The sequence below is a fragment of the Augochlora pura genome, chromosome 1 (assembly GCF_028453695.1).
Source record: "Augochlora pura isolate Apur16 chromosome 1, APUR_v2.2.1, whole genome shotgun sequence".
Taxonomy (NCBI): Eukaryota; Metazoa; Arthropoda; class Insecta; order Hymenoptera; family Halictidae; genus Augochlora; species Augochlora pura.
The window spans coordinates 8,615,451-8,634,695 of record NC_135772.1 but is presented as its reverse complement, the minus strand read 5'-3'; the positions used below and the strand labels follow the sequence as shown (position 1 = coordinate 8,634,695).

General features: G+C 36.7%; 1 protein-coding gene across 1 annotated transcript in view; it reads left to right on the top strand.

The window, feature by feature from the left end:
* Window positions 1–19,245, top strand: part of LOC144470617 (uncharacterized) — a 61,521-nt gene that overhangs the window by 23,850 nt on the left and 18,426 nt on the right. The window contains exon 2 of the mRNA XM_078181982.1: window positions 2,912–2,962. Coding sequence (XP_078038108.1) covers window positions 2,912–2,962 — 51 coding nt within the window. The remainder of the gene's footprint in view (window positions 1–2,911; window positions 2,963–19,245) is intronic.

The window sequence follows — 19,245 nt, the reverse complement described above, 5'->3', positions numbered from 1 at the left end:
CTCCTTAAAATTATAAAAAACGGACATAAATGTTTATGCAGTTATATTTTATGTAAAAAAATTTCATTTTGCACAAAGGTCACGGTCGTGTTCCTCCAAACCAATAATGTATAGAAAGATTTTGCATGTAGCTACATATATAAATCCTTATTTCAGTAATACACGAAAGTGTATCGAAATAGCGATCACAGTGTCCGTGGTTTTCTAAGAATTATATTTGTTTATGTGAAAACCGGGTACGACAAAATAATAGAACAGCAGCGACAGAGAAGTCAGTAGCAAAGTGCCTGTTGAAAGACTAACATCAAATAATATTCAAATGGTTTATTTTTCAATAATAAGCAGTGAATAACAAAGATTAAGTAATTAGATATTTAAAAATATTAGCTTACATCTTTCAAAATGGGCCGTGCTACCGAATTAAATAAAACCGAGAAAAAAATTATTTTAAATTTAAAAAACTAAGCAAGCATTTCGAAAATATCGAAATTAATAGAGAGAAGTCGAAATGTAATTAGAAACTTTTTAAAAGACCCCGAGAATTAAGCATAGCACAGGAAGCAGCAATGGAAACCAATGTAAGGAATGTATAGCGTATATTACAACAATCTGATCATATGGAACGTAAAAAAAATTCAGAGAAAGCCGCTCTTAACAGAGAAACATATTACTGATCGATTGGTGTTTGCCAAGGAGCACATTAGATGGAAGAAGAGGTGGAAGAAAGTGCTTTTACCGATGAAAAAAGATTTACTCTCGATGGACCAGGTGGTTGGTCGTATTATTTTCATGACCTTAGAAAAGAACCGATGTTTCAAGTTAAACGTCAGATGAGAGGAGGAGAAATCATGGTTTGGGGAGGAATTGGATATAAAAGGAAAACAAATATTCGTTTTATCAATGCGAAATTAAAAAGCGCTGATTATATAAAACTAATTGATGAAGAAATTGCAGTAATCTTTCAGCAAGATAATGCATCAGGGCGTACGGCCATAGCGGTAAAACAATATTTTCAATCAAATAATATTTAACTTTTACCTTGGCCGGCGAGATCACCAGATTTGAGTATTATTGAAAATGTCTGGGGACAGTTATCTCGTATCGACTACAGAAAATGTAGACAATTTAATTCAATTGAAGAGTTAAAAGCCGCGATTGAAGAAGGTTGGAACGCAATTTCGCGTAGTTATTTAAAAAAATTATACAAATCACTACCTAGGAGAATGTTAACGGTTCTAGAAAGGAAAGGAATGTGTACACATTATTGAAATTAAATAAAACATTAAAATTAAATAAAAATCATATTTTTTCTGCACGTGTCCTATCATTTTGTCGTATTCATCTTTTACATAAACTGATATAATTCCTGTAAAAAAACATAATCAGTGGCTGTTTTCTCACGTGTTAATAAAGAAGAGGTACTGTTTATACAGCTACATGCAAAACCTTTCTATGCATTATTGATTTTGAGAAACACGAAAAATTTTGGGATGTCCTATCATTTTGTTGCGCAGTGTATAACCGAAAGCTATCCGTTGCACGATTTTCGGTAGCCCTTCGGTACCTAATGTTGTAATAAGAGCCTACTATAGCTTATGTTCAAATTTTCTATTCAAAGATTTGATATCCTTATTGAAATACACGGCGATGAATTATCGAGAATTCAATAAGGCTATCAAATATTTTATTACAATTTGATGGTGTCGATGGAACATATAATACTGACCCTAGGTACTACACCAAACGTGGACTGTATCCGGTTAATTGCATTATTGGGAACGCTAAAGAAGTACTGTGTAAATTGAGAGACGGGTGTAGATTACAATCAACAATTGCATGGTATCGGGTTGATCAAATATCGTACAATCATTTGTTTTCTGCTCTTTTTTACCGATATACGAAGGATTTTTATACATTTTAAATTGATTATGCATGTGAACTCAATAAAGTATCAGAAATTGCGTAAATGAAGTACTATAAAATATTTCTACTCGTCGAAAATAATCCTAGTCCATAGAAGCCACAAATGTTTTCAATCTATCGATTGATTTATTAATTTTATTCAGATTTATACTCTAATTAAAATCAATCATGCTGACCAGACTGGATCATTCTTAGGAATATTAATTGGCTGTGAATTTTTCTGAAGGATGTAACATGAATATTTATTTCTTATCTTAGAAAAGAACCTTTGAAATCTTTGTTAATATCAAAGGATATTATGTGACTTTATTACTTACGATGATTTGTTGATCAATACAATCGAAATTTCTATCGTTATTGACAAATTTAATACGACTAATCCTTAACTGTGGATCGTAAATTCGTGTCTTTCAATTTTACATCTTCTGAAAGTATTATCAATTGCCTTGTATTTGGTCTGCTCATTTCTTGTCACAAAAACATACAATATCCGCACTCCATTAATTAAAACACACATTACATAACATTTTTCTCAAGTAAACAGTACCACGCAATACGCGAAAAGAAGAAATTCTGTTTTGTAACGTAGACTTGCATGGTATTATACAAAGTCGTACGGTATCGTTTCAAAGTATACATGTTACCTTTCCCCCCACTCCTATTCGTTCCACACTCGCGAACAGCAGAATATTTCTCCATTATAATTCAGTATCCGACAACCTTTGTGACCGCGACACCGTAACCAGGTGTACCCAGATTATCAGAGAAAGGAAGACGTTGGCAACATCGCCGTTTCCAACGGCAACTTTTCTACGCAGCTTGTTCAAAGAATAATTATTCCCGGAGCCGTCCCGCGGCCCGAAATAAACAAACTTCGCCCGGCAGTACTGTCGCATAATTAACAGAAACCCCGAAGTCGGTCTTAATTAACGTCACGAAACGTGTTAATTAATTTCGCTGACCGTGTTATTCCGAATTGTTGTTGCAGAGCAACAGGAGCCAGCCAGCCATCGGACTGAAGGAGATGCCGAAGGTGCGGGTAAGTTTTTCCACCAGCATACTGTACATATTTACGTATCCGCGGTGCCCAGCGGCGTTGTCCCGCCGTCAGTTTTTGCGCCACAAAAACCGAATTCAAATAGGGTGTCCGCGGCAACGATCCTGCTCCAAACTAGTTAGCAAGACCTCGTTAGAGGCCCCCGATCGATGCCCACAACCGAGTTTCCCCGTACTTTTGGCCAAACCACTTTTCAACCGAGCCCTCTGCGTCTCTCCCCTAAGCGCAGGTTGCTTCTACTTCTGCTTCTTCGGCCTCCTCGAGGCAAGTTGAGATAGGCGAATGCACCCGCCTCTATCGCGCTGTCTCTCTCTCTCTCTCTCTCTCTCTCTCTCTCTGTCTGTCTTCCCCCTGACCTAGCTCTTGTTCGATATATGTCTTCAACGAGCAACGAACCACGAAATCGCTCAAGAAGAGGCTGCGAGGGAGAGCGTATAATTTTACGACTTTAGTTTCCGCGGGTGCCGCCAGTTCCACGGTCTTTGTGCTTCTATTTGCCTACAAAAGTAATCGGCGAGAACTACGTCATCATCTGACTGCTCTCCGGTAATTTATAACCGCGACGCTGATCGCCGGCTACCGTCGATGCTGGGGATTGAATATTAACTGCCGCGGTTATGTTTTCACTCGCGACGATGAGCGATGCTCGCCTGGACCGGACACCGTCCGCTTGATTGATGTCTGGGTCTTTCACCAATTGACTCCGCGGTCGCGGTTACACTCTGATACAAAATGATACAGGCTCTGCACTGCAAATTCATCCCTTTGCATATTATGTTCATCTTTGTTCGAATTGAAATCATCCTATGACAATTTACAGTTACTCAATCTAATATTCGGACACCATGGTATTTGCGTCATTATGGCTCTATATATTTATTTGAAATAGTTCTATCGAATTTTCTGATCTGTTATAGTTTAAAGTACATATCCTAGTTTACAAATATGTAAAATCATTTATTTTATTTTTCATTGCTATATACATAATGAATTATAAACGGAATTAGGCCCCGTTTTACTGTCGAAATAATATTCGGACACCGGGATACATCTTACCTCTTATTCGCTTCAGAAGGTCAATATATGTATAATCTCTTCGTGTGCTTGTTTCTAGACATCAAGTACTTGTCGCAGCTCAATTGATTTATGTGGATCAGTTTCCTGAGATATTTCATGCTCTCTATACGAATTTATGCAAATGGGTAGGAAAAATAAAAAAAGAATTTATTTCTAAAACACAATTATGGTGGAATGATATGATCTTTGCGGATGAGAGTCAGCTTTATGTCTTTAATACCCGCAATCGAAAATTAGTGTGGCGTAAACCAAATAAACAATTCCAAATAAATAATATGAAACCGACGATGAAACACGGTGGTGGAAGCCTGATGGTATGGGTTAATTATCATTGATGGAATTTTAGATAAAAACAAGTACTTAGTTGTATTAAAACAAAATTTAATGAAAAGTGCAACGAATATGGGCATAGAAAATACTTTCAAATTTTATCAGGACAATGATCCCAAACACATATCGAGGATTGTCCTAGAATTTTTATTGTATCATTGTCCTAAGGTGCTCCAACCTCCGCCACAGTCACCGGACCTAAACTCCACAGAGAATTTATGGGAGTTATTAGATTGAAATATTCGAAAAACCCTAATCAGAACACAAAAAGTGCTTAAGTTACACTTGACAGAAGAGTGGGGACATGTCACTCAAAGTTATTTAACTAAAATCATTTCAAACATGCCGACGCGTTTAAAGCATGTTATAAAGCAAAACGGACATCCAACAAAATATTAAAATTATTGTAATTTTATTCAAATGTATTTGTATACAGAGGAAAGAACCTTATGTCATATTATATGTCCAAATATTATTTCAAATAATATATCGATTAGAAAATTCGATAGAACTATTTCAAATAGATATATAGAGCAATAATGACGCAAGTACCATGATGTCCGAATATTAAATCGAGTAACTGTAAGTTCATACCTATGCATGTAAATCAAGTTTACCCTAACGCTAATCATATTGACCCCTTAAGCGAAACAGGTTCTTCTGTTTTCCCTATGTAACAATTAATTAAAATACTTGTTAAATATCTTGTTGAAAAAGTTTTAAAAAGACCGTATTTTTTATACGGTCATTTTATACGTTCTATACGGTCGCATTTATTAAACTAATCCAGTGAATTCCGAAAATATGAATCGCATTATACGCGCCAATTATGGAAGGGTGGTTGAAAGTAATAAGCTGCCATGTAACGTATAATTAATAATCCTTAAGCGATTCGTGTACCCGTTAAATTGCGAACTTAATACTATCCAGTGATTGATTATCATTAATTAGTATTGCATTTCGATGCATGCGTTTGTATTATGTAGAATGGACACATATAAAACAATGTACGGAATCAATCGATGATCAAACAATGGGAGAAATTTCCGGCATAACAATTGCGGTTGATTTAATTAATATTTTAAACACTTCTATGAATGTTATGCTCATGATTATTAATGAATGTACAGTGCTTAAATTAATCGTCCAATTTGAAATTGACGAGATCAAAATGTAATTAACCCACTAACTATGAAATAACTATTATATCATTTGTAGATATTCTTCCAATTTCCATTTTTTTCAGAATGTTTTCTTTAAATACTGTATACACATTTAATAATGTGTATACATTATAATTCATGTTCCATTTCATTAACCCCTTGCACTACAATAACGAGTCAGACTCGTGGTGAAGATTTTATGCCAGCTCTACTAAGTATGAATATTATTAATTCTTTCAACATCAAAGTAAAAATGAATTCTTTTTTTATCAAAGTATAGAAAGGAAGGTAAATAAAGACAATACATAGAACAAAGACTGTCTAATCCTATTAGAAAAATTATTAAGTACGAATAAGGGCTAGTCGCCATAGCATGAAAGGACCGGTAGTGCAAGGGATTAATCTATCCTTCATAAAAAGTGACAAAAACTGCAAGACACCATGGCGAATACAAGGCTTCTACGTTGCATGTTCATAAAATATAGCATAGACTCTTATTCGAGTTCTCCTGTCAATTATTGTCTGACTGTAAATCAGGCAAGATTTACTCTAGCACTGTAATTAAATGACTGTTCTATTATTCGTACTCTCATTGCACCTCAATTGTTTCAGATAAGTAAAGTTCTCGCGTAATGAAGAGTTTATCCTCTAAATTAATCCCTTGGTAGATCATGCTCACCCTCTTACACTCGAAATTAATCCCTTCCTAGATTATATTCACCTTTTCGCGCTCCAAAGTAATCCTTCTGTAGAACTTACTTACATTTTGTTGAAAATTGAATGAATTAATTTATAATTATTCGTAATAACATTCATATGAAATGTTGAATAACATTTTATATAATACACTTGTTCAAGATTCATGAAAATTAATTCTTTGTTATTAAATAAGTATTATCCCACGAGTGTACAAGTTCGCACTAAATATTAAAAAGTTAAATAATGAACGGACAATTTAGATCTGTAAAGAGATTAATTTTAAATACAAAGAAAGTGAGTTTAATCTGCTAAAAGGTGGGTAGAACCTGTGGAAGGTTTAATCTGGTACGCGGAAAGGTAAAGCGAATAAACCGAAATGTTGAGCTTCTGGAGTCTACCCATCGAAAATCCTTCCGAGTTTTAACTTCAGCTCGCTATATTCGCAAAGAAGTCGCACGTAATCGGAGAATTTCGCAGATTTCACTATCCGATGACCACCGCGATGAACTCTAGGTGTCTTACTGTCTGCTACCTGTAACAATACCTCTCCGTTCCTATCAACGAATGTACGGAAACGCTTGGACGATTTGCTTTTCCGTGGAAATCAGCGAGTCGCGTCTACTGATAGCGCGACAGGCTCGCGAGGCTTCGTAATGTGAAATTCTGTTTGTGTTGGGCGACAGCTGGCAAGAGTACGCCGCGGATTCATACGAGCGAACAAAGCCACTAAATGACATACTCGCCCCGCGATCTAACTCCGTGCACGTAACACGGGACGCTTGGTTTTAATCCCCACTGGGCCTACTTTTTTTTTCCACGAAACAGACACGAACCGAAGGGAACAAAAGGCGAAACGTTGGATATCCCTGTCCCTCTCTGTCATTGGAAAAATTGCCGGGGGAACGAACAGATCCAAGGCATGTCCGTGACGCTACCACCAGTAGCCATTTGGTGCCACCTAACCTGCGACGTCGCTATTCCAAACAAATTATTTCCACTCGATAGGTTACCTCACGTGTTTTACGCTGCCTCTCCAAAAGATCCTATGAAATTACAATATCTTCAATTCTTTATCTTTTTGATCCGATTGTGAGCTTATGACGAAAACAATACGTTTGATATGCCTCTTCAACTTATACGGACTGTAAATTTTATTGAAATCGATTGGCAAAACTTGAAAAGTAGGTGACCTGTTCAGAGAATGAACCATTAATCCGCGTGTCCATTAATATGATAGTTATTCGATCCCCTGAATAATATTATCCCATGCCAGCGTTAATATTACATTTATAGCATTTTTTAATAATTATAACTTTTTTATACGTCGATTTTGTATACGTCAAGCGACCAATAAATGAACACTGAATAAAATAAAAGCTTTTCTGTTTTTCCCCAAGAATATTTATTCCGATTAGGAAATAATTGGACATATTAATACAGTGACAAAATATACATATAACACCTGTTGTTTGTTGCTTAACCACAAATATAAACATTTGTGTTGTTACAAGCCGAGGGCCACTGCACACGTGGCCGGAGGTTAAAGCCTCGTAACTTCGAAAGAAATATTAATAGATACACCTCGAGCGATAAATGTGTATCTTTGTGAGATCGTTACCAACAACTGACTCGAACTGGGAGATGGAATGAAATAAACTTGTACACTGAATTTCAAGTAAAACTAATATAATTTAACAACTTCAGTCTACTACAAGTGTATGAGTGTAGTGTAAGATTCGCGATGATCCTAAGACACGCTCCCTGGTTTACGCACCAAGTCGGCGGGGGTTAACTATTGCTCGAAGGAGAACTCGGCTCGATCTTGCTACGTCCCGCGTCGCGATTTTGACTTGAAACTGCCCGATGAGAAGAAAAATCTTAGCCCTTTTATACGCGGTGGAAACTGGAAAATTCGGTAGTGGTGGCTGGGCCTACTTGACCAGATCATCCCGCGGATGGTATAGTGACATGTGGTCCCAGCCCTTAAACTAGCGTCCGTTAGAAGACTAAACATTTTTTATGTTTGAATCGTGGGGGCCTACACCGCGGATGATACAGTGACTCGGAAACGGGTGGTCCCAGCCCTTAGGCTGGCGTTCGTCGGAAGACTAAACATTTTTATATTTTGATCGCGGAACCGTGCTCCCGGCCGACGTTAGCTAGCGTAAACCCTCAGGAAGGAGCAGAAAAAACGTCGGGAGTAATCTCCATACGTAACAGTGTAAAATATGTTTATGAAGTGCCAGAATATCGTTATTAAACATTTATTGATACAAATTAAACTGCAAGTGGTTATTCGCAGTCAGAATTGCTATTTAACCATTGTTAGAAATAATAAACTTTTTCATATATCGAAACTGCTTAATTACTTGCGGGAGGGTCATTCATTGGATAAATCATCTATGTCACCTGACAATTTTCAATAGCTTTATAAACGAAAATATAACATTCACGGATGATATGCAGATGATATCGACCGGATAATGTAGCGGATCTCGATGGAAGATCGTCGCCACTCAGTGCTACTAAAAATGATTTGGTTTCATTGTCGCCGGCGCGCGAGGATTAACCCAGATGGCTTTCCTTCCTGCGTGTGTTAAGGAGTCGTCGCGCCGGGATCATGTTCCAATTGTTATTCTGTTTCGTTTCGCCCGCGTGTTTCCAAGCTCCGTGCAAATGAAACACGAGAGTACCGAGGACGGAATGACGGAAACGCGAATAGTAACGTCTGCGAAACGACGTGAAATCGCGCGGTGCAATTTCGTGAGATTGCTTGCCGAGGCGACTCGTCCGGAGGACCATCCTCGCGGAAAAGAGTTTCTTGGAGACGAAGGAGGGTGCTCGTATTTTTTCCCCACCCCCCGTTTTCGTGAAAAGGAAGCGCGACCTTCCTTTGGGGAAGGAAATGCGCAGCCAGCTCTATGACAGTCTGTCAGATACAATCTGGATCGTTTTCAGCTCGAAACCCGGTACGCGTCACTCATAACGTGCCATTCTCTCGAATCATGGGACACCGTTTGGGAATGCCTTGAATTTTATTTGTCGAAAAGGCAGCGATCCGAAATATTCGCAAATTTTTAGCCGGCTGAGAATTTTACGATTATTTATTCGTCATATCAATAAATTATTATAAAACAGTGACGTTTGTTTGACCATTTTTAATATATGGACCCTTTATTTTGAAAGTGGTGTAAGTCCATTTTTAATAAAATGAGATATCGCGTAATTTATAACGTGCCATTCTCTCGAATCATGGGATACCGTTTGGGAATGCCTTGAATTTTATTTGTCGAAAAGGCAGCGATCCGAAATATTCGCAAATTTTTAGCCGGCTCAAAATTTTACGATTATTTATTCGTCATATCAATAAATTATTATAAAACTGTGACGTTTGTTTGACCATTTTTAATATATGGACCCTTTATGTTGAAAGTGGTGTAAGTCCATTTTTAATAAAATGAGATATCGCGTAATTCATGCTTAATTTAATGTAAATTTTGTATGTATAACTCGTCCATGTTTAATTTCTTAAACAAAGTCCAATTGACAGATAACTAAAGTTAATTAAAGTCCAATTGACAGAGGTAGGAGGCTTAGCAGATGGTTGCCGATCAGTAGCCTGTTATTTTACATTTGTTTTATATTACCTGTGAACATGATAAATTCATTTTAAATGAAATGAAACGGGAGAATTTCGTTTCAATAAAAAAATCTTCAAAATGCGATTAAAAAACAGATAAGAAAAATCACTAATGGAGAACAGGTAAATTGGTTGCAAATATGTTGAATGAGGTTTCTCAAAAGTACACCGTACACTATTTTATATAAAGCATCGATGAAGGACAAAGAATTTCAAACTATAAATTTATTACCTTCACGTCCTGGAAGACCACTAAAATTTGAAAAAATCGCCCTGGCGCCTTTGTGCCATGATGCCAGTCCTATTACTTATGAAAAATGTGAAGACATCAAACAGTTATTATCTTATATACTTCCGGTGCATCACGCACATTTCGAATCACTGCCACATGCAGAGCATAAGTAAATACTATCAATATCTTGTAATTTTAACAATGTAATTAGCGCCTAAAATTGAAAATGCTACTTCTATTTTCTTTGGTGTCATTATTTGTAAACAAAATTGGATTAATATGAAATATATTTTAAGTGATATTTAATTTTTCAAAATTGAAATTAAACGATTTTCACAATTGTCTAATTTTGAAAGTGGTGCAAGTCCATTTGCAGCCCGTAAGTATACATCAGTTTAGTAAAATACGCCTAAAACAAATTTATATAACCAAATTACATATTGATGAAACAGTAGAAACATTTCCAGATTTCATACAATTCGCCTAAATTTTTTAATTAACAGATATGTTAACCACTAATTTTCTCGAAACAAGAGAAAATGGACCTATACCACTTTCAAAATAAACGGTCCATATGTAGCTTATATATTTCGTACTGAGATGTTTAGTACCAATGTTGTTCATTCTAAAATAGGTTGTTTTTATTTATTCAAGATATTTCGATCGAATAATAGTTTTAAACCATATAAATTTTATTAAATTCGTTAAATGGTTACATTGATTCAAAGATGCGTAAATATTTATTTCTGTTCATATTAAGCCTTTGCATTGGTGTGGCGATTTTGCGGCGCCATTAAAATTGTTGCAATACGTTCTAAAATTATATTCGTAGATATCACGAAAGCTTAGATTTAAAAAATTGTTGACAGTGTAACTGTTATATTAGTCAGAGACCCGATTTCATATATATATATATTTTTTTTTTGCTATATAAAATGAAAATACTGGAAGCCAGAAAAATTAAGCTAGATTTGTAGTTGAAATGGCTTCGAGTGCAAAGGGTTAATCTCAACGAGTTTGATAAAATACAACGGTATCTTCAACTTCATTCAATGCTTTCGTCCTACTAATCTTTGCTATAAATGCATAAGATCCTTAGTTTAATCATACATTCTCGAAAAGTAATTACCTTAGTCCTAACATAGCATGCCACCGAAATGGAAGTCGGATCTGCCTAATAAGTGGCTCGCCCATTTTGGTACGGAATAGTAACCGTCATTATGCATACATCTGTGCTTCGCCATCGCCAAAGCAGACCGACGAACATTGAAGCGTCTGTGAATGATAACTATTATGAACTCTGCGCTGATTTACTAGTGGCTAGAGGTGAGATTGTGCTTCGGAGGTCACACTAGCCTCCTATGAAATGCACGTAACACGAGAAACAGACATCTACGGCAGTACCGCAGATCATACAAACTAATACCTATTTATATGTTAATACTTCCCGGCTGATATCTCAAGAGAGAAGTGGCCATTAAGCGATTCTGTTCCTCATCGTACTGCGGACATTGAAAATAGTTCGCTAAATTTTTATGATTGCAACAACATATCATATAAACGTACATATGATAAACAAAATGACTCAATTATTTTAAATATTTTACTAGTTTTTGATAATAGGAAAGAATCAATAATGGAAACTATATTTAGCTTGTCAAAGGTTATGATAAACAGAAAACCTTTTCAAAAGTCATCCTTCTTGCGATGTACAATATATTTCTTCGATGTTTCCTTTTGGGTATTCATTAATAAAGGATTATTGCTATTATTATAATGTAATAGCTAACGCCAAGAATTATTCAATGAACTATACCGTGACTTACATGTGACCTTAAGTACAAAAAATAGAAACGTCAATGATCTTAATATCGTGTAAAATGAAATAAAATTAAAGCTATTGATATATTACCTGCAGCTGGTTAAAAGGATTAATAAAAGGAATGTATTTTCCTTTAATTATTGTCTCTTATAACTGATGAATTTTATTTTGCGTATAGGTCCGCAATTTAATAATGAGTATTCAAAACGTTTACTATTTTGTATTCACTGTAGAATCATTTATGAAATTAATATTTTGAATTTTGAAGCCTCGAGGAATCGAAACTTTTTACCACAAAAAATCGTTTCACATTTTACTGATCAAAATTGTGCTTTTCTCTCCCTAATTAGCCACCAGATACTCGTTAGCATTCGAAATTTTGATGCTGTTACGATTCATCCATTTCCCGGTCGAATTGCGTTTACTGATTCTATGTGCTTGTCATAACAGAAAAGTAATGGTTATGGAACGAAATACGTGGCTGCTAAAATGGCATCTAAAAAATAAACTGTAACGTATTAACGATTTCCTTAAAATAATTGACAACGGCAAGCAATATTTGCGCGTACTATATTATTTAATAATAACGATTAATAATTAACACTTAATAAGAATGTCCTTCGTATTATTAATAAAAATAAGGAAATTCCATCTCCATAAAATTAGAAATTTCTTTAACATCGTGAAACGATTTATTGATTTTGAAATTACTCGTGACTTGCAGTAATAATTGCCCGAACAATTATCTGCACGTTAAACTCTGCGCATAAACTGTAGCACAGTACAATTCGATTTATGCTCCAAAATGTAGATTGACTGCTGTGTACAAACGATCAGAATTTTCGTCGTTAGATCTGTAAATCGATAACAATTCTCATTTTGTTGCTGTAATTTACTTATTTAAGCGTTCCGATTGGAAAATACGTGTACGAATCATTGTTCTCGTGACGCGTGCAAATGTAATACCATTGTCATATTGTTTCACTATCGATAAACGCGAACGGGAAGATCCTCAGTGGAGAACGTACGCATTTGTATAATTTTTATTTAACAACGTAATAAATGGAACACGTAACAAAAACCTATTCTTAGACGCGAGTTCCCAACGATACTTTTTCATTGTCGAACGGACACGGATCTACACGACCAACGATTCATGGTGAACTTTTCGCTGAGATGTCCATTCGCTGGAGAAAGAAACACTTCGGAAAGTAATTATCCAACTTCTTCCTGTTTCAAAGTCCTGGCAAACTATAAGAACTTACTTTTATTTTTCCGGCACCGATACATCATTCCTTTGTCCGTAGCTTTTGCTTCGTTACTCAATGTTTCGTGCACACATTAGTCCATTGATTAATTTGTACGTGAAACTACAGTGTATGTGCGACATCTATTTTTTTTTGTAAGGTTTTAACGTCGCATCGACATTAGGGTCATTAGCGACGGGATTCATTAATGAATTAGATTTTGGTGGCGAGATTGGAGTCAAATAGATATTCCAAGGTATTTTTGATGTTCTTTTCCGAAGTCAGTGCCGTGTGGGAATTCATTTTATACTTCCTTCTGTAGGCTTCAAATCTTTTGCAATCATATAGGAGGTGGTAAACAGTGATTTGAGTACGACAGGTGTTGCAGGTTGGTGGTTCCGTTTTTTTCAGTGAATGTTCATGTGTAATTCTGGTGTGACCGGTCCTCAGGCAAGACATTATTATTCTCTTCTTCCTGTTCAGATCATTGGTAGGAATTTCTTGCATGAAATCTTTAACCACATTGTGGATTTTTGTTCTTTTAGAGGTGATCTATGTCTGATTCCGTTGCATTCTAACGATATTCTTGAAGTAGTTGATGAGCTCCAGATGGAGGATAGGGGGTTCACTTCGTTTAACAGGAGAGTTGTTGCTTCCTTAGAACTGGAGTCTGCTTTTTCGTTCCCACTTATTCCTTGGTGGGAAGGTACCCATGCTATAGTTATATTTTTGTTTAGCTTGGTGAGATCAGTGTATAGCATTAGGATGTAATTTTTAATTACACTGCGACCCTTACCAATACTTAGAAGATCAGTATGCCAAATACCAGAGAAGACACAAAAGTATTTGAAGAGTGCTTCGAGACATTTTATTTGCTATTGCAGTTGACCTTGCGTGACCTTGAATGACCTTCATAATAGGTCATTGTATTCGTCTTGAAATACACTATCAGAATGTAAATAAAAAACCATATCGTTCCATTTAAAAAATACAGAGTTGACCTTCATATCTCCTTGACGTCTCCACCTATAAAAAAATTAATGACATCAGATTACGAGCCCCTCGATATCAAGTAGGTTTGGCCTGATCCTTTTTTTTCTATCTTCAAAAGCAAGCGATTTATTCAGGTGACCTGTTTTAGGTGCCGCACCCTGTATATACACATCGGGACGGTTTTAGGTACTAGCGGGAAAGGGAATCCATCTTCTGGCGAATGGCGGAGGTAGTCGCCACATGTCCAAAAGATAGTTGAAGTAAATGCTTTGTCGAACATGGTCACACATTATCGCATAAACAAATTCGTCCTCAAACAATGGAAGCAATTAGACATAAGTTGTTGAAATTGTTCGATAAGATACTTTTATATTTGACAAGGATTTTCCTACAACAGAAGGTGCAATATCTCATTGTCAATTTATTTTTAAAATAAATCATTTTCTTTAACCCTTTTGCTACGGCAGGTCCGTCCGCCACAGTACCGTCACTAAACGGAAACTCGTGACATTTTCATGCTAAAGTTTATTGCACAATACGTTTTGATATCGTTGGAATGAATAACAGTTTTAAGAAATTTTAAGAAGCTTTAAGCTTTAAGGAGTGATTAATCTAATATATATCACTAAAATTAACAGAATATGTTCAGCCGACAACAAAAAATGTCATCAACTACAGATGGTAGTCGAATACACAGCATTTCGATGCCGCATATATGCGGCGCTCGTACCCATAGGCCGTCGAGTGGATGTCGCATATATGCGGCTCTCGGCGCGAAAGGTTTAAATTAAGAGCACAGGTTTTCATTTTTCTAACTGTTTTATTGCCGTAAGTGTTAACAGCCAGCATTTGATTCCTTCTCACATTGCGAGTAAAAGCAATTTCATTACTGTTACAATTTCACATCAACGTGTCAATATCCTTTCACATAATAAGCTTGAAAACATTGGATTATAGCGCAGTTTCCAAAGATATTTCATAAGACTCGAACACCATTAGTGTAACTTTTCATGAACACCGTAGAAGGGATCGAATATACGACCTTATTGCTATAGTAAAATCTGCTCTCTCCATTCTACTTCCTCCACCATCACCTTTAACCTTCAAACGGCTGGTATAATGCCATGTGGTGCCACTAATATTGTACCGTATTTCGGAGAATAGGTAGTTCTTTTTCAGCCGACTCAGATTTGGTGTAGACTATACCGTAAACAATTTTTCTCACTACACATTTGTTCCCACAAATCGAGAGAAATGAAAGAGAACCACTTATTCTGTAAAATACGTTACGATATTAGCGACCCCATATGGCATCATGCCGGCAGTCTAAAGGTTAAAGCGACCATCCGTTTCAAGGTGGCCGTGCACGACTTCGAAACGTCCATTCGTAATCTGGACACCTTGCGCAACTACATACCACAGACGGATTAGATCGCCTTTTGTCATCGATAGTACGTTTCAAAAGAAATATGTGATTCTTGCCTTCCCAGACGCACTGGAACGTCTGAATGATTGCGAACGGTGGTCGCGTGCACGCTGATTAAAAACTTGTAGAAAAGCAACGCGCGAGAGAGGTCGCTCCTCATTAAAGTTTCATCAGGTTCGTATCAATGGGTGCGAAATCATGATTCGGTGTCGGTTGCCGGTCGACAAGCGAGTGCACTTAACATTCGCGAAACGAGGCACTGCGGTCTAACGTACATTTCTAGGCGGTATAATGAATTGGTCCGCTGCTAATTACAATTACAATAGCTACGAGACCATCTCGCAACCCCGTCGAGCAACGGTGAAACGGCGTCTCCGTCCCGGCTCGCTCCACCCTCGCAAATCCCGACCCACCTTCAACCCCCCTACAACCTCACCAGTATCTCCCGTCGTTATCTAGCACGTTGAGATCACGGTTTCCTTTCCCGAATGTTCCCTCAAATGTTCTCTTGCGCGCACACCCGTTCCTGCACAGTGCTGCACTCATAGATATGCAAATCCTTGGGAATGAAACGGGGAACATAGACCGACTTCAGAAATAAATGAATATCCCGATGGATACTAAAATTCGGGCCTATTAGCTCTAGATTTGTTTAATCTATATGTTGTCCTAATTTAACATCTTCGTGTAACCGTTTACCAGTCTTCTTACTAATCGAAGAAATCATTTAAATAAAAATCAGTTTGCTTTATAGAATGGGCGAGACATACACTCCCAAAGAAAAAGATAGTACACTCGTGCTGTCTTTAATTTCTCGCGTTATAATTATGGTACAGGAAATGTGCCAATGATGCAGAAAGACTACCCTCTACTAATATGTAAACTCTATCTATATTGGAATTCCTACGAGATATTCTCTTAGGAAGAATGGAAACACCCAAACAGACAGAGACAAAATGATAGCACACCCAAGGTTTATTTCGATTTTCTTCAATATCTCGCAAGGTTTAAGGAAGTTAAAGTGGCCAGACGGTATTCAGTGTTTCTTGATATTGGTGTCTGTCGCTTTTCGTGATGGGCCGTGGTGAAAGATTATCTGACAGTCACATAAACGCAATTCTTATTTTAAGAAAACGGAAAGTAACGATTACAGAAATTGCGAAAGAAATTGGTCGAGGCAGAAAAGCTATATATAACGTATTAAAAGATGTGGATAACTACGGTAAAAGGAAAAGCACCGGAAGGCCAGCAACCCTATCGCAAATATGCTTCGTGCTGCATCTAATTCTTGTGCTACTGCAAGAGAAATTGCTTGCAAAGTTGATGTACAAACTAATATTCAAAATGTTCGACGTGTGCTGCAAATGAGTAATATTATGAACCGATCAAGAATAAAAGCCAAGCCACGATTCACAAAAAAGCATAAGGAAGCACGCTTTCAATTTGCGAAGAAACATATACACTGGAGGAAAACCTGGAGGAATATAATCTCTACAGATGAAAAACGGTTTTGTCTGGATGGTCCAGATAATAGTGCATACTATTATCATGACATTCGAAAAGGACAATTAACAAAAACTAAACGACAAATGAAAGGAGGTGAAGTAATGATTTGGGGCGGCATAGGTTACAAAGAAAAAACGGATATTAATTTTATCCAAGGAAATATGAATAGTGCAAGTTATTTAAGATTAATAAAAAACCAAATTGATAAGTACGCACAATGCATTGTAGGTACAAAATTTGTGTTCCGGCAAGATAATGTTGCCGTACACACGGCAAAAATTATTCATGAATATTTTTTAAAAGAGATAATTCCTGTTTTGGAATGGCCGGCGTGCTTCCCGGACTTAAATATAATTGAGAATTGTTGGGGATTATTATCAAGAGCTGTCTACGCGGAAGGTAGGCAATTTGAAAATTTAAATGACTTAAAAATCAGTATTAAAGAGGAATGGAAAAATTTATCACAATCTTGAATTAAAGTACTGTAGAAATCCTTACTAAAAAGAATGATAGAAGTAATTGTGAACCACGGAGGTTCCATGCATTATTCAACACAGGTACAGTTATATCATTTTCATATATGTCTATTTTAAATTTATATAATATGGAATATTTTTCAGATGTGCTATCATTTTGTCTGTATTCATTTGGGTATTTTTATTTTTACGACGAGAATTCGTTGATGAAAAGTCAATAAAAGTTATGTTTACATATTAGTAGAAGGTAGCCTTTCTGTTTGATTGGCACATTTTCTGTACCATAATTATAGCACGCGTGTGCTATCTTTTTCTTTGGGAGTGTAAACGGAACAGTGTCATTGGCGTAACTGAGTTCAGATCTCTTGAATTTATGTGATGGACCATAGAGACCTTTTATAAATCTTTCCGAATAATTTTCGAAGATTTTGAAAAAACAGCAATTAATAGTCGAACGTAACATTACTTTGCAATACGTTGCTTTTGTTCAAGATGTTCTTCGAATAAGTATTCTATTTTAGTTGGAGATTCGTATAGCTGTGAGATTATATTTGTAAAATTAAACGTGTAGTTTATTTGTGGTAAAAGCGAGAAATACATTATTTAATTTGTGCTGTTTAGAAAAAGTTTGATTTACGTGATATTTACACGATTTTTAATATGAATATAATCTAAGTAAAAGCAATATAATATGATTGTCATTCTTGTAATATCCATTACAATTATATTCATATTATACACAAATTATATATGAATATCATTTATCATATTCGTATTATACTGCTTCATTATAAAATTCGCATTAAATTTAACAATTGAGTAAAAAGTAGCAAATTTTCATCTGTACGAAGGGTTAATTTTATTTGCAAAACTGTGACTATAATCTACGGAAGGATCCATTCGGAATGCAAAGCGCTAAATCTATCGAACAATATAAGGGATACAAACATATTTCGTGTATTGTATTTTCGGCAATCAACGCTTACCCTTGAGTCACGATCAGCATCAAACGGCGTGCATGGAAATCGACAATCGTTCGGTCACCGACAAAACCGTGCCGGGCGTTGGAAGTAAAAGACCGCGTGTAACGATGCAAAGGTCACAAAAGGTGCAATCTCATAAATCGAGACATTCGCGAGCATCGCGTTCACATTCCGGTCGTAAACCCCGGGATCCGCAAAGTCTGCAGTCGTCTAAAATTTCACTGAGCCCGATCCATCAGCTCGAGCTGTCCGCCCTGTTTCCCCCGAACACGTGGCCCGATCATAATAATATTTCTGCAACATTCCATCGGGGAAGCCAGAGAAAGGGAACGAAATTTTCCGAGCACTCCTAAGCGGCGAAAGTCTGCACGCGTGATTACGACCGAGTGCCATTTTGTATTCCGTTCGACGCTGAACGCTCGGTCTCGCTTTCCACCGAGGTAAATTCGATTTCGCATTTCTCGCAACAATGGACTTCCTTCTTTCGATAAACTTGCCTTCGGAAGCGAGTACGTTCCATCCTGGATTTCTTTCACAGTTTTATCGTCCGACGTAGTTTCGAATTGGCGACACAGTGGGAGATGCGAGCGATATGAAAAGTATTATGGAAACAATGCTGAATGGACTACACATTTTTGCGTTTGTGTAAAATCAAGTTTTTCGAAGTCAGT